The sequence below is a fragment of the Pezoporus wallicus genome, unplaced genomic scaffold (assembly GCF_028554395.1).
Source record: "Pezoporus wallicus isolate ANWC-B61680 ecotype Strahan unplaced genomic scaffold, APGP_CSIRO_Pwel_v1 contig_3489, whole genome shotgun sequence".
Lineage (NCBI taxonomy): Eukaryota > Metazoa > Chordata > Aves > Psittaciformes > Psittacidae > Pezoporus > Pezoporus wallicus.
In genome coordinates this window covers 918,033-934,477 of record NW_026635093.1, presented here as the reverse complement: position 1 = coordinate 934,477, position 16,445 = coordinate 918,033, and the positions used below count along the sequence as shown (strand labels likewise).

Here is a 16,445-nt window from a genome sequence, read left to right as displayed (position 1 = left end):
AGCCACGCTCCCGTCACGCTTTGCGGTGCTTTGCGACGCTTTGCGACGCTGTGCGGCCGCAGGGGTTGCCGGGAGTTGTAGTCTGCGCGGAGGGGAAGCATGGCTGTGGCGGAGCTGAAATGCCCCGTTCTGCCGCTCGCCAGCGGCTGCAGCATCCCGGTGCTGGGGCTCGGTAAGTGCCTCGTTGTGAGATAGTGCGGTCACGGCGAGGCCTGGCCTGGGCCCGGGGCTCGACGCGAGGAGTCTGGGCTGGAGCCCCGAGTTGAGGCAGACCTTGCGCCCCTCCCTGGGGGAATTGCTGTATTCCTGTTTAACGGGACCTTCTGGGGCGTCTCCTACTGCCCTGCAGCAAGACAAGGTGGAGAATGGGTGTTTTTCCGTTGAGGAGTACAAATCATAGAATCACAGAATCATAAAATCAAGTAGACTGGAAAAGATCACGAGTCCAACCGTTCCCCTGCACTGCCAAGGCCACCAGTAACCCTGAGGTTAACCCGTGGCACTGAGGGCCTCGTTTCCACGGTGTGTGAGCACTTGCAGGGACGGTGACTCCAGCCCTGCCCTGGGCAGCCTGTTCCAATGCCTGAGCACCCTCTGGGGAAGGAATTGTTCCTCAGCTCCATCTAAACCTGCCCTGGTGCAGCTTGAGGCCGTTTCCTCTTTTCCGTCCCTTGTTTCTCGGCAGCAGAGCCCAGCCCCTCCTGGCTCCATCCTCCTGTCAGGCAGTTGTAGGGAGTGATAAGGTCCCCCCTGAGCCTTCTGTGCTCCAGACTGAACCCCCCCCCCCCCCCCCCCCCCCCCCCCAGGTCCCTCAGCCATTCCCCATCACACTTGTGCTCTAGGCCCTGCACCAGCTCCATTGCCCTTCTCTGGCCCCGCTCCATCACCTCAATGTCTCTCTTGTCGTGAGGGGCCCAGGGCTGAACACAGGATTTGAGGTGCGGCCTCGCCTTACACTTCCCCGAGGTGTTGCTTTGTGGTTTTTTGTTTTTTTTTTTTCTCCGGGCTTGGTATCAGAGTTTTCTTTAAAGCAGACTTTCAAGCTGTGATTCGTCTTACTGGAATGTTTTCTCTTTTTGGCCAGCTGCATCTGCTGTAGTTAAAAGCCTGTGTAGGAATCTCAGCCTTGGGAGAGTTAGAAGGTGTGTGTCTTGTAGCTGTGTATGTTGAATTCAAGCACTGTGTCAGAATCTTGGGTGAGGGAGGTATTTTGGTTTTTCTTTTGGAAGCCATATTTTGGTAACATGATACTGAAGTTTAACAGTTTTCAGTTGTTGCTCGTACAAATATGTACCACTTTTAGGAGGAAAAAGATCTGCCTGAAAATACAAAAAATGTAAAGGGGCATTAATTTTCTTATAATTTCCATTTCATTATATTATCAATTGTGCCATGAGAAGTTCTGGAATAGAGCTGATTAAACTCTTAGAGAATTTCTTTTCTAAAATGTGGGGAAAATGAGAAGTCTTTTAAGACAATGTCAGTTTGAGTTAATGATAATAGTGGTAGATCAGGAAAGCTGCTGCATTCAGTCCTGGCAAAAGAAGGCTACAGACTAAGCAGGATACACTCCTGCAGTGAGAGCTCAGGCATGAAAGTGTCTGTGAAATTTGAAGGACCTTTTTTCTCTTTTTCTTTTGATTTACATGGCAAGCTAAGCATTTATTTTCCCTCAGCCCTTTAAGAAAAGGGGAATCTGAACTCTAGATGGTACAAACCCAAGACTGGCTTGCAGAGGAATGCTCTCTTTAGTTATAGGAATTTAATAATTCCTATAACTAATATAATTTAGTTATAGGAATTTAATAAAGCCAATATTCCTTTACATAGGAATATTTGCTTTATACTATTCTGAATTCCAAATCCGTGTAATTGGTGGATTTACTCGCAAGAGCCAAACTAGTAAATGATTAAAGGACATTTTTTTCCAGCCAGCATAGGACCATGTGAGCAAAGGAGGATTAATTCCAGCAATTCTGTGCTGTCAGAGCTCTGTCCATGCTGTACAAATAACAGACCATTAACTCTCCAAAGCAGGAGTTGTAGCAGAGTGCCTGGAAGGTGTGCCACAAACAGGCACACGCATGCCATCCACGCAGCAGTGCCCACTGCATACCTGATCAGATCTCATCTGCCTTTTTATACAGTTAAATTAGTTTTTATCTCTTGTAAAAGTAAGGAGTTCATTTATCTCTTGATTAAAGCCTCTGGTTCTTTTGGCTTATATTTGATCATGTATTTCTTCTTAAGAATCTTTCCAGAAGCCCCTTTCATTCATAGCGCATTCTAAAACATGAATACCCTTCCCAATCAGTCTTTCATGATGCAGTTTTATCATGGGTCAATTCTGTATCCCAAGTTTTTAATTACATAAACATACAAATCAAAGGCTCTTAACAGTCTTTGTGACAATAGAGTTAATATATCACGCCTGTATCGATCTAAGCTATAAAATAAAATGACCCTTTTGCTCCTTTTGTATTTATCCCATGAGTCTCTACCGACTTCAGAGCAATTATTTAGGATTTCCATTCGTATAAAGGAAAGAAAAATTGAAGCTTATGTGGATTTTAGTGTATTAAGCCACTTAAGTCAATAGAAGTTGGCCTTTGATTTTAATAGGGCTGTTCTTTCTTCCAGAAACACTAAGTGAATAGAGGTAGTTTGTAATGCTTGTTTGGAAGTACCCAAAGTCATTTGAGCTGCACATATTAAAAAAGTCCTAGCAACATCAGCCAAAAGATTTAAAAGTCTCCAAAACATTGATAATTGCTTTTACCATGTATTTATGTGCACACATGTGTTTGTAAACATGAAATATGTGGATGCCCAGGGTAGGAATTTGACATTGTAGCATCTATTAACCACAAGTATACCTGATAGAGCCCTCTCTTACACAGTCCCTATATGGGCTAAAAGTCCCTAAATAAGCAAAAAGACCTATGCTTCTAAAAAATACTTCTTTCTTTCCTTTCACAGTGTTTTTGGAGGGATAGGTAGGTTGGTTGTTTTAACCTGTGACTTTTTGCCTATTTCTGGAGGTTGTTTTAATGAACTATTTCAAGCTATCCATGGAATCACTTGTTTGTTATTTGGAGCTTGCATTTCTTAGGTGATTGGGAGAATAAGCTGACTGGAAAGCAGACAGGCAGAAAGACTCCTTTGTATTATCTACCAAACAGCATCCTGCTTGCTGTCCTTTTGTTGTACTAATAAGTAGTGAATAGTTGATTTTCAAGCTTGAACTCAGACTACAGTAAATGGATAGTAACGTGTAAGATCAAGAGAATTAAGTTTGTAATTGTCCCAATAACTTCTCTCAGGTATGGCTTCCAAGGAGCTTCTCTTGGCATACAGTGATGTCACATACAGCAGGATTTCGTTCTTACACATCACTTACCTATTCTTGTCTTGCTAGTGTAACGCTTGACATAGAGTTTATCCATTCTGCAGCTTTTTGAGGATCTTGTAAGAGATAGGAACCAGGCACATAGTTTTAGGGAATCCTTGATATCTTGCTCTAAAATATTGTGGGTTTAAGAAGTGAGGGAGAGGTCAAGATGCCCCATGCCTGCATTTGTGGTCAAGCTATAAATAGGATGGCATGCAGCCTGACACAATGCAATCTTTATCTGTGGTAGGTGTCCCCACCTCACTGCTCTTTTACAACTGAATGGCTTATTTTTGTTACAGTCTTACTGCATTAACTAACATTTGCAGCACAGAAAATTTACCCAGCTATGAAGGAGAGAACTTTCATCAATGAGGCTGCATTTTCTGCAAGGTCATTTTCTGTGGGATTTAAGATTTGATTGTTTCTTTGTTATTTCTTATCCCTCCAAACATGCAGACATAATTGTTATCTATGAAAAGTCATCTTTGAGAGGGAGGATATGTATGTTGCCTCTCTTGCTAGATAGTCTCTAAAAGTTTCAGAGAGAGATAAATATGCATGAGCTGATTAAGGTGGTTAACAGCTATCCAGTTTTGATTAAGGTGGTTGCAATTATCCAGTCATGTCCATTGGAAGGCAGCTCAGATATGCAAGTTGCTTCGAAGTGATGAAACCCCTTTTGCAGTAGCTGAGAGCTGGAGTAGGAGACACGTAATGTGTTTCTTGGTCAGAACGTGTTACTCAAGAGAATGCAACAGCAACCCAGGATAGCATTTTGCCAAAAATATCTGTTCCTTCTGTTGAAGCTTCAGTTGTCAAAAGGTGTTGGGTTTTTTTTTAACTGGGTTTTCTACTTTTCAATGGGTTTCCATGTCACAGCTGCTTTGGTATCCAAATTTGGACAGGAGAAGTAAGTTGGTGAAGGCTTGTTGAAAAAGGGGAGATAGGACGAAGGGGGTTAGGTGGCCTTTCATGAAGTTACTGTTCTCTTTCTTAAGCTTTGTGTTCACTCACACAAACTGTTCTTGGTGAGGATGATCCATTTCCACTAAAATCCCTAGTGAGAAGGGTGGATTTTTACACCAGAGAAGGCTGTGTACTGTGCACAATTTATAATCTGCTGAAAGGTTACTTAAAATAACATGCCAAATTCTTTCCATCCAATGTTCTGTATTTACTTAGATGAATACTTATACTGTGTTGGATCTGTCTTGTGTTCAGCAGAAAGATGAGTCTATTAGCAATGGTAAAACAAGCTGACTTTCCTGAGAAACCTACTACAAGGCAGCCCACCTGTGTGTTAGAAATATGCTGTAGAGCTAAGTTTGAATTAATAAATAAAACCGATCTGAATCCTGTTTACTGTATGATTATAAAAACTGTTGATAAGTTTCCATTTCTTATGGTTTGATTCTAACAAATGTGTCATTATTATTCATATGCAGAGGGTCGGGCATGTTTACAGTCAATGATAATTGTTATTACAAAGGCTGCTTTCAACTAGAGTAGGCTCAAGTCTAAAGTGATCTGACATTTTGGCCCTAATACTTGATGCAAGTGTAAAGCTATGCCCCAGAGAATACATTACCTCATAATGGCTTTAGATTGCTTTAGAAAATGGATACATTCACTATCTTGCTAAGAAGATAGCTATAATATCTTTCCGTATTTGCAAGACTTACTTTTATTAGTGTTTTAGAAATACAGGGCAAATAACTGATACAAGATTACAGTGTTCTGAAGTCAGTGTAGTTGTAGGAGATAGATGTACCTGAGAGTCACATGCTTTGGGAGTGTTTATACTATCGTAGGGAATTCCATACTATTACATTGTCTTAGTTTAACTACAGGGTACTTGGTGCTTATCTAAATGAACATCCTCAAAAAATGGATCACATACCAAAATGGTTCACACAATATCATCCTCTTCAGGCTTTGGAAGAAAAGTGCATACAGTTTGTACTGGTCATGCTTACTTCTGTCAAGTCAAGTTTGGTTTTGCTTTTAAGGTCTGGGGAGTAAAAGTGCTCTAAAGCATTTGAACAAGGGCTTTTCTTCCTGTAACTGAAATAATAGGATGCTTTTTCAAGTTTATCTGCTGAATGGTTGAATTCAGCATGGCAACACCCTGTGATATGAAGGAATCTTGATAAAATCTCTTGGTAGTAAAAACTATTTGACTTGTTCATGAATTTTACCAACACACTTCTCTGAATGCTTGTTTCCATTGGATAAAAATTTGCAGTATTACAAAAGGTCTCCAAAACATCAGTCATGGACATCTCTTAAGGCTTGTTCTGGCTCTCTCTTGTGAAGCTCTTCATCCTCTTGATAGGTAGTTATATTCCAGTTAGAAGAGGGGTTTTTTTGTAGTTTGGGGGTGTTTTTTTTGTGTTTTTTTGTTGGGTTTTGGTTGTGAGATTTGGGTTGTTTTTTTGGGGTGGGGGGGATGTGTGGTGATTTGTTGTTTTTTTTTAGGGACAGTAATAATGAAATTCCAGGGGGCTGGTCAAATAGCATGTGATTTCCTGACAGGATGATACCCAAAATTCATACAATGTTTTTGTGTGAAGTTGCTTTCTCTGTAATCCTTGGGGTAGCTAGAATTAGTAGCAGCTTGATGAGAGAAAAAGTTCTTTAAGGATCCACTGCTGTTAAAGTATAAAATTAATTGCATTCCTGTTTGGGAAGGGGTTTCAGGACAGGTAATTACTAAACAAAACAAGTCTTTGTGCTCCTTGTGTCTTACTCATGTCACACACAGTGAGTATTTTATTAATGGTAATGATGTTCCTTACAGAGGATCATCTGAGAATGGACAGTGCCACTACGCTAGACACTGTAACTGGGAGATCAGACAGGTGCTGCTCTGAGCAGCTTTTTGTCAAATAGCCAAAGCCTGGGAGGAATAAAGGTCAATTCCAGTAAATAATACGATGTTGGTTAATTTATAGCACTACTATCTTACTTAAATTGCATTTTTACTGCATTTGTCAGTATATTGCACTACTAACAGGATAAAATAATACACATGCACACATAGAATCCTTCAGTACTCATTGGAGACGCTTATAATCTCTGTCCTCGTTTCAGGGAATTCCACAGATAAGATTCCTGATATCCATCTGTAGCTTTATCTAAGCAAATAAATTGTTAAAGTAGGTTTTTAAACTGACTTGATTGCATTAAGATATTGCATCATTTGCATTGCAGCCATACAAGACTTCTTGTATTGTTCCCAGTTCTTTTCACAAGTGAGACTACATAGAAGCATATTTCTCCACTTTCATTACTCCAGGTTGTGTTGTGGTTTTTGGTTGGTTGTGGGGGTTTTGAATCAAAATGCTACATTTTACCTGAACTTTAATGCTGCATGGAAGTATTTTAACACTGCCTTCCATTATGTATTACTAATCCAGTTACCTGCTTCTTAATTACAAAATCTAGAGTTGCTCATATTCATTCTGAAACTTAGCTGTGGTTAGAAAAAAAACAATCCTGTTGGGATTGGAATGAATTGAGAGTTTGCTTTTCAGTTTAGTGGCAGCAGAATCAAGCCTTCACTTGTCATTCTACACTGTTCCTGCCTTTCATTTCTTAATTCCTGCCTCGTTTCTTCATGGCTTCAGTTCTTAAGGAAATTTATGGAACAGTGGTCCTGCTACCAAGACCTATGGCACTCCCCCTATTAATCTTATCCTTTAATAAGAATCAGCTGTTTAATTCTTCCCTTTGTTTTATGTCTCAACCATTTTTTGTATTCTGTCAGGACTTTGCTTCTCACCCCTGGTTACCAAGTGGTTTTAATAGCCTCTTGTGATGAACAAAATGCCACATCTATAAATCTTTCTGTCTCAATTCATCCACCATTTCAGTGGATCTGACCTTGAGAAGTTGTACTTGAGCTTTGAGGGCCTCCAGATCTTTAATTTCTCTCCTGTAGAAAACATGGCTGTATCTCAGGCACTGTGTATTTGTAGACAGTGGAACAAAGCAGTATCCTCTCCTAACCTGACTGAACCTGCTGAGCTCCGAATTATTTGCTTGCTTCTAACTTTACCTACTTTCAGTCTGGTGGTGGCTTACTCCTTAGAAAGGGACTGAATTTTAAATGTTCATCACTGAGACTAAGTAATAAAAAGCTAATACAGGTTTCTATCATTGTTTAATAATTAAAACCTTTATCAGCATAAGCAGAGGCACTTTATGCATCTGCTTTTGAATTTCCTGTTGCCATTAATGCTTTTAGATGTTCCAAGCTTCATTGCCCAGTAGTTTTTTGTAACCACTTTGAACTGAACAGAGAAGCAAGCTCCAGTGTATTTAGCTTTTGTCTTTCACCATGTTTCTGTAATGTAGAAAACTGATACCAAGCTTGGGGGGGGGGGGGGGTAAGAAAGCTGACTTTTATCTTTTGACCTTCATGCAGCAGATGTTACCTTTTTTCTTTGCCAGAACTCCCTAGCAGAGATTTGGCAGCATTGAATGGTGATGTCACATGCTGCTGTATCCTAAGTTGCAGGAGTTCCTCATCCCTCCGGAGCGGGAGGAGGGAGATACTACGTTCTTCAGCTCTTCTTATGTTTATGCCAAGTACCTCCAGCAGAGTGATGCATAATCCTTGTTACAGGGATTCATAACTGCAAGGTCTATTCCCCAGGCTTAATGCCTGAATGGAAGTGCTTTGCATTGTAATACATGCTGTTCTAAGGTTGGACGTGCAATGTGAGAGGAGGGGCTAAAAGAAATGTTTCGTGTCTTGGAAACCTTGAGACAATACATTTTAAATTCTTGTGTGATGTGGAAAAAAGAAAGGCATTTGATCAGAAATATTCTTCATTGTTCAGTTTTAGTTTGCACTGTGGATAGGGGGTTGCTGCTGGCCTTTGAACTCATGAATAGTTAGTGGTGGAGCACTGCAAGACTTGGACTTGCAGCATCATGTGGCATTGCAGGAGTAGGATCTTGTCATGATTAACAATTGCACTTACCGTGTGAGTAGTCTGGTAGGTATAAAGGCTATGATGATGTCAAAAAGTAGTTTGAATGATGTCTTGAATTAGGATCTTACAGTGATGAATTATTACACATACATTTTCATCTTGCAAGCTACAAGGCTCTATAAATTGCAGTTCTCTATTATTTTTTCTATAATATCATAGAATCACAGACTGGTTTGGGTTGGAAAAGACCTTAAGATCATGCAGTTCCAATTCCATTATTCTAAATATATTTGAATTATTGGTCTCATGGTCAACTACACCTTTTAAAATTGCTGTCCCTCTACTTAATTGTATGTTGTTTATGCTTAGTTGTAAATTATATATATAACTTACCAAACTTTCAGAGCAGGAATCATTATGATAATGTCCTACTAAGTACAGAGTATGGGCTTAATATTTCTGTTTCTTTTGATCATTTCTTTTTTGTGGAAGTTGTTTAGAGGTGGAAAAAATTGTCAGAGGTTTGTCTCGCTTATTGTGAAGTATTTCCAAATGTCTAATAAATGAATGTAATCTTTATCAGAGTGGTGTAAGGAGATATATGAGAGGGGAGGGAAAGGAAATGAATGTTTTATTCAATCTATTTATTGTCATGTTTATAGTATAAGGATAGCATATATCGTTCTTAGTTAAAAGTTCTGTCGAGGTATTATAAGCACTGGAAGTAATTTGAATTGAGTTAACAAAGGGAATAGAATGAAAATCATTTAAAACTGGTTCACACCAGCAATTCTTCGTGCACTATTAACTGCTAAGATCTAGTCACAAAACATTATTCTGAGGAGAAAAGGTTTAGTGAACCCTAGAAATTGGATTTGATTTATGCCAGAAAATCTGCCTTTTCACTGCTTGAGATTTCTATGGAAGGAAGCCACAGTCTTTCAGCCAATGGTTTCTAAGGTAACATCTTATAACAGAGCATCTGAAACCAATTTGGTTGTTAATGAGAAATAGTTCTCACGGTGGTGGGAAAGTGTGGAGTGAAAGAAAAGGCTTCAGGATTTGGCAGTCTGTCTGTAAAGGCATTTAAATAAATGTGTGCTGCTGCTCTGCTTATGACGTTTCTACATGGATTACACATTCATAACTGCCTTCCAAATGAACAGGTCACTTTCCAGACTTGGCCTTTCCTATACATTTTGTTGGGAAGTTCTGCATGCTAACGATATTTCTATACAACAGCTGAATAATTGAAATAGCGGCACTTTCCAGTAGAAACTTCTTTATTCTTACAGAAAAAAAACTGCTTGCATTTCTTGTGTTATAGTGTATTTGTGCTGCCATAAACCACATTAAGGAATTGATGCCATATCAGAGCCATAGCATCCCACTGATGATAGGTGCTACTTACACACTTTCTGGGCTTGTTGTGAGAGCAACTGAGAAGCTGCTTTCAGAGCTCCTTTTCTCATGTTCTGATTAGATAAATGGTGGGTCAGTGATCAGAGATGTCCGGTCATTTTACAGTAGATGATCTGAATATCCTTTACAGTCAAAGCCTCTTTGGGATGGAGGGAATAGAGTGCTTCTGTCAACAGTGGCTCATTGCCATTTCTTCCTTCCTCTCAGGAAGAGAGAAAACTAGCAATTCTGGCTTCCATTTCCCTGGATACATAATAAACATGTCATGGCTCTCTCCTACCCTTTGGTGCCTGTGTTGAGTTGTCTGAGTAGAATTGCTTAAAATCATTCCTGCCTACTTTTCTTCCTCACCTTACTGAATTCTGTGAGCTTATTCTAACTGAGTTGCACAGGAGGAAAACAGTCCCAGAGAGAACCCTTTTCACTAAGCAGTGGGTCATACTTAGCAAAAAAGAGAAACATTACCAAAGTATATCTTTTTTTTATATATATATATATATATAAAGTAATATTCATAATCCAGATTGCTTTTACAGAGGCAAGAGAAACTTCATGGTATACTCTCTAGACTCATTTAAGCAGCGAACCTTTGAATGTGTTATATGTTCATTTGCTCTATGTATAGGCATAATTTTATGTTTTATCATCAAATTTGCTCATAAAGTTACAGTGAAATCAAACTGTATTGACACCAAATACTGTAATATATTTATAAGATGCATTCTGCAGTCATGCATTATATGATGCATATTATATGATGCATTATATGATGCATATTATATGAAGCATTATGTTGAAATAATGGAAATCAAACCAATAGGACAAGGTATTTCAAGGTATTAAATGCCACATATATTCAATGAGTGTGTAAACATTGATAAAAGGATGTTTGAGCTTTTGCGAGTTCTTTTCTCAAGTGGTTACTTGTAGAAAAGCCTGCAAAGGAATGGGCATTTTTGTAGGTGTTTTGTTTGTCAACTGTTGTAATTTAGTACTGATGTCAGAAAATCTTCATCTCTGACATGATCACTAACAGGAACTCTTCTCATGTAAGTGATTCCATTGATTTCCAGTAGCCAAAGTTGTTAATGAATTTCATGATGAAGTTATTCATCAACTTTTTCATATATTCAGATAAACAATCCTTTCACATTTCACAAAGAACATGAAGGCATGCTCCTCCACAAAGGCAGGGAGAAGATAGGCCCTAATTCTCTTCGGAAAATGCAGATGCTTTGGATCTGGCTCTGTAGTTCTACAGCTTCTGTGAAGGAGAACAAAATGTTTAATGAGGCTGAGAGTCAGCTGAGATGATGCCTAAAACTGGGAAGTGAGATGTAGCATTGATGGGGTGGGGAGGAGATATGTTGTTGATTTTGTCTTGGGAAAGGGTGCTGACTGGGTGGTTGGTTGTATCTTTCTGTGTAGTAACTGCGTTATGAACAGGATTCTGCCTTCCTAATAATATTTGGAGGTTTGTAAGGGTTGCCAGAGCACGTTTCTCATCCCAGTTCTGGTGGCAGTCTTTTTCAGGGTGTATGAGTAATCATGACAAAATAACCATGTAAGTAACTAAGCCTAGTTTTAAGTGGATTTGTGTCCCTTTGACCTACCACTGAAAATCCACTTGCTTGAGCATGTTTCTGAATAATGTTTCCTAGTTCTCTGTACCAAACACCAGGTTTTACTGCAAAATTAAACAGAAATGGAAATTTATAGAGCTTTCTTTCAACATAACTAACTGTCAAACACCATTCAGGCTAATATCTCTGTAGCAGTCACGGCTCGTGTGGCCATCTGTCCTAGTATGTAACTTCCTATTGTCACTTAATCCACCAAGTATATAAGTGAGTGCAGTAACATGGGAGGGAGGAAGGTGTCTCATGTAATAGAGAAAATGAGAAAATAAGAAAACTTCTTCTTCACAAGAACATTACTTTCTTCTTTGTGTGGGTGTAAGTGCTCATATATTAAAAGGACATTGAAGTTTGAAATTAAAGACAACAAAAGGCTTTCGAAGTCCCTGCGCATTGCAGGGTGTTGGTCTAGATGACCTTTGAAGGTCCTTTCTGACCCAAACTGTGCTATGATTCTATGATCTATCTTTCCATTGCAGTTTCCTTGTATCTCCCAGCCACCAATTTTCACAAAGTCCAGAGGATTTTAATCATCTCAGAAATGTTCAGATCGAGATAGTTCAGTCATTGAGAGACTAGTGCTGTTCCCCTAGGAAAACAAGTTAAATGCTAGCTAGAAAATAGGCAACTTTTGCAGACTTACTTGTATTTGACTTCGTTTATTAAAAGCTGCTGCTATTTTTATTTAGAAACAGTAATGGGATACAATGGTTGCTAGTTCATTAATTTCAAATAAAAGATTGGATTTTGTCTTTAAATATCCGTGTACAGTGTGAATGACATCTCTGAAAAAAGGGGAGTCCCAAACATGTAAGAATGTTAACGTATTCACACAGTGCATTTAAGATATAAAAAAAATACCAATTTAAGTCACTCCACTTTCTTTTGTCACCCTTCTGCAGCTGTGAATTGTAGCATATTTAATCACATGAGTAAACCCAAGAAAACTCTCATTTCTAAAGTGCAGAAGCTGTTATGTCAGTCGCATAATTAACTTAGAAACCTGTTGATCATGAGTAATTTAAGGCTTGCAAAGTGGTAATATTAAATAAGTGTTAAGCTCTCTTTTTAATTACTATGTAGTGCATCAGGACTGTTGTGGTTCATTTTTAGGCATAGAAACTGAGATAATTCCCTCCAGGCTGATCTTGATTTCTTTATTTCCTTGTGAAACAAGTGTGCATGCCATCGCGGAAGGGAGAGCAGGAAGAAAATGGTTCTGAATTTTCCTTCTTTCTCACTCTCTCCCTTGAACTCAAAGGGTTAAATTTAAAAGGAAAAGGAAAAAAAAAAGTTGTTTGTCCTAAATGTTCTTGCTGAAATCCATTATGCATGAAAAGAGTCTGAGTCCATTTGCGAGACCTCTAAATGAACTCCATTCATTCTGTGCCTAGAAATGTCCATTCAGCCAGAAACAGACACAATAGTTACAACCTTATTTCTTTGGCACCAGTACCAGCTTATGAAAAGTGAAGGGCCTGTTATGAAAAAGTATAGTAATTTTTCTATGCTAGTTACATAATGCTTAAATAAAATCTCTTTAGAATCTGAATAATGTAATACTTGCATATATATTCTTTGCCCAGAGTTGCAATGTAGTAGCATTGCTTTCATCTAAAATTTGTCAACATTGATACTGTGAGAATGTAAGTTAACCCAGCTTGACTTATCTTGATGTAAAACAAGGTTACAGGGACATCTGTTTCTAGATGAATCCTAAATTAAGCCAGTTATTAATTATAAATAGTGGCTATAAAGAAAAGTAGAATTTTGAATTTTTGACTTTTAAAACATTAAAACTTTGTTTACATGTGGAAGGTAAAATACATCGGATACACATGTCAACATTGTAGGAATATAGTAGTATAATTTCATCACTTTCAAATCCATGAAGATAAATGAAGAATTCCATACTCCACATTTTGTAGGACATAAACACAAAGTGGGGATTGACCCATTGTGATCAGAGCAGAGTGTCATGATCTTTGGGTCATGATCTTTATGTCGGACCTATTACATCTTATTTTAAATGACTTGGAGTGTTGAGCAAGGTTACAGAGGTATCATTTGCTTTCCTTCTAAGCTTAGGAATGAACAAAAATCGTGAGCATGTAGGAGAACCTGGCTTGCCTTCGTGCAAGTAGGGCTTTTGGAAGCCCTTCTCATTCTTGCTGGCATTGTTAAGATGTGTATGAGAAAGTGCTGCAGATTCCCATGGGCGTTCCCTCTCCAGTTCAGGTGTGGGAGTTTTAAGGATGAGTCATAAGTAACTGTGTATGTGTTTTCATTTGTTCCCGTTTGCTGACAGTCTGTGGGGGGCATATACATTTGTTAATGTATAACATGCAGATAGTGTTTGATGTAGGCATAAACATTCTTTCTGGAGGGAAAGTTGACAGCAGATAGAAAATTCAGTTCTTCTTCTTTGACCTAGAGTCCTTAATTTAGATTCATCAGAGGCTGAACACCCTGTTGCTGTTGACTGTCATGACTGCTCTGGGCCTTTAACTGGGAAGTTAGTGACGTGGCTGTTTTCATGCCAACTCTTGCTGGTAGCACCAGGGCCTTTAAGTACTAATCATCATCTCAGAAAGTGGCTTTGGTAGCTGACTGGAGCTGACTGAGCATTTCCTCCAACAAACTGTAGAAAATACTGTTTATGGGAAGTGTGTGAGTGATGAGGAATGGGTGAGGGGCTCATTGCAGGAAAAACAACTAACAGGAAAGGGTAAGTAGAAACATCATCCTTGCTCTCAACCAGTTCTTTATCTGACAGTCCTCCTGCTGGTTGCTTTTCCTGCTGAGTCCCCTCCTCCTTCCGTCCCCTTGACATGCAAAATACACATCCAGTGAATACCTACACAATGAGAGTTACAGTACTTTGTTACTGAAATCCCCTGTATGCCCATTCTGGAATTCTTGGGTAGGATTCCATTGTTTTGGTTGCTGCTGAACTTGATGTGATGTGAATTGCACCTGTGATATGGCCTGGTCTAGGGTTGTACAATGCAATAATAACTTGAAGCTAACAGGAGTTCAACAGAGTAAAGGTTTCAGGATATGCTTTCTGCAAAGTAAATTGCTTTTCAGGTTACATTTTATTTTTTATTGTTAATATTTTCATCTGTAAATGTTGTGCTTCTATATGAAAATTAAGGACCATATACTTATTTTCCATAAAGTATGTGTTTTCTCTTCTATGATCTTCAGCCTGACTTCTGAAATCAGTTCTTGACACTTAAATGTTGTTGCTATTTGATTTTGGTGGAGTTATTTCTGATCAGCATCAGCATTCCAGCGCTTGAAGTGTTTTCCCAGCCTAGAGATCTGTCAGTCCCCATTTCCTTATTATTAGGAAATGAAAATTGAATAAGGTGATTCTGTGACAATAGACAAAAAAGGAAAACAAGAATTAAAAAGAATGATAAAATATGTCTCTCATAACTTATTGCTGACAATTCTCTTCTGCTTTTGTTCGTTTAGGTACTTCCCATCAAGGTGGCTATTCCCATGATGCTGTGGTCCATGCAATACAAAGCTGTGGCATTCGTCATATTGACACAGCAAGACGATACGGCTGTGAATCTCTGCTCCAAAAGGCCATCAAAGAGAGTGGTGTGAAACGAGAGGACATCTGGCTAACTACCAAACTGTGGCCTAGTGATTATGGCTATGAAAACACAAAAAAAGCATGCTTGGAGTCATGTGAAAGGCTTGGTGTCGAATGCCTGGGTATGAATCTTTGCATATGCTCATTTATTGCACCTTCTATGTGAATATTTGCAAAGATGAATGAATTCCTGAAAAACAGTGTAGAACAGATAGATCACAAAAACCAAACCCTGCCTTTATTTACACATTCGCAGATACCTTGTTCTGTTTGTTCTCTAGGAAGTTCACATGCGTACAGTAGAAAGCACAGAATTTTTCCTTACTGCAAATATTTTACAGCAGATCAAGGTATTTTTGTAAAGCCAGGTTGAACAGGGCTTGGAGCAAGCTGCTCTAGTGGAAGGCGTCCCTGCCTGTGGCAGGGGTTGGAGCTGGATAAGCTTTAAGGTCCCTTCTAACACAAACCACTCTGGGATTGTGTGAGGAACAGCTACATGACTTTCATCTATTTTGCTAAAAACACCTGAAAGGATTCATAAACTTTCTGATAATTTATTAGTAACAGAGAGACAAAAATACCTAAATTCTTCTGTGGTCTGTTAGATCTCAAGGAATGGGATTCCTTTCTAAAACTTGTTTTGTAGGTTTCTTAACTTTTAAAAAGTCTCAGTAACTGCCTTTGTCTTGGTTTGCTGCAATATACTGCAGGGAAAATGTTAGCAGTATCTACAAGCCTTTAGAAGACTAAATCTAAGTAGCACTGGATTAGACTTACACACTTTGAAACTTACCATGATTATAAACTTCTCATAGTCCAAGATGTGATGTTGGAACTCCCTTATTAGACAGGCAAAGAGTTGCAATAATGACACTGATTAATTCTTTGCAATAGCTCATGGGAGAGGAGGTACCTGATCAAAATAAACATGGTGTTTCTTAAAAGCTTTTGCTGCTTCTTCCCCAGCTGGCGCAATAAAAAGAAAGTTGAGGGAGAGGAATATAAACTTAAAGTAATAATCTAAAACAGTGATGTTGGTGAAGATAGTGTTTATGCTGATAATTCAGAAATAATTGACCTAACAGCCAGACATTATCTGTCAGTGTCCTGAAAACCCTCATTTTGCTTCTTTCTTCACCCTGTCCCCCTGTTACCATACACAAATACACTTTAAAGAAGAAGTGAACAGCTTTTGTGACGTACGTATCTTGCAGGATTAATGGCATGTAATATTAATGGCAGTCATGTGCTGTATTCACTGGCTTTTTTGCTTGGGTGCTTTGTAAGATGAAGGGGAAAACAACCCTGTATCTGTTAGACTGAGATATTTCTATGCACATTTTTGGTTTAATTCTTTCTGGTATTGTATCCTTTAACTTCCTGCCCAGGTACAGAATAATGCAAAATGAAATGAAATCTCTTTTTGTCTGTCTTGTGCA

General features: G+C 38.9%; 1 protein-coding gene across 11 annotated transcripts in view; it reads left to right on the top strand.

Moving 5' to 3' along the window:
- The first annotated feature begins 92 nt into the window (after positions 1-92).
- Positions 93-16,445, top strand: part of LOC130595340 (uncharacterized oxidoreductase ZK1290.5-like) — a 52,436-nt gene continuing 36,083 nt past the window's right edge. For all 11 annotated transcript variants that reach the window (XR_008971298.1, XR_008971304.1, XR_008971303.1 and 8 more), the window contains exons 1-2: positions 93-172; positions 14,880-15,128. Coding sequence is in view for 8 of the 11 variants with exons in the window: in XM_057401972.1 (XP_057257955.1) it covers positions 100-172; positions 14,880-15,128 (322 nt within the window). In the remaining 3 variants the exon portion in view is untranslated. The remainder of the gene's footprint in view (positions 173-14,879; positions 15,129-16,445) is intronic.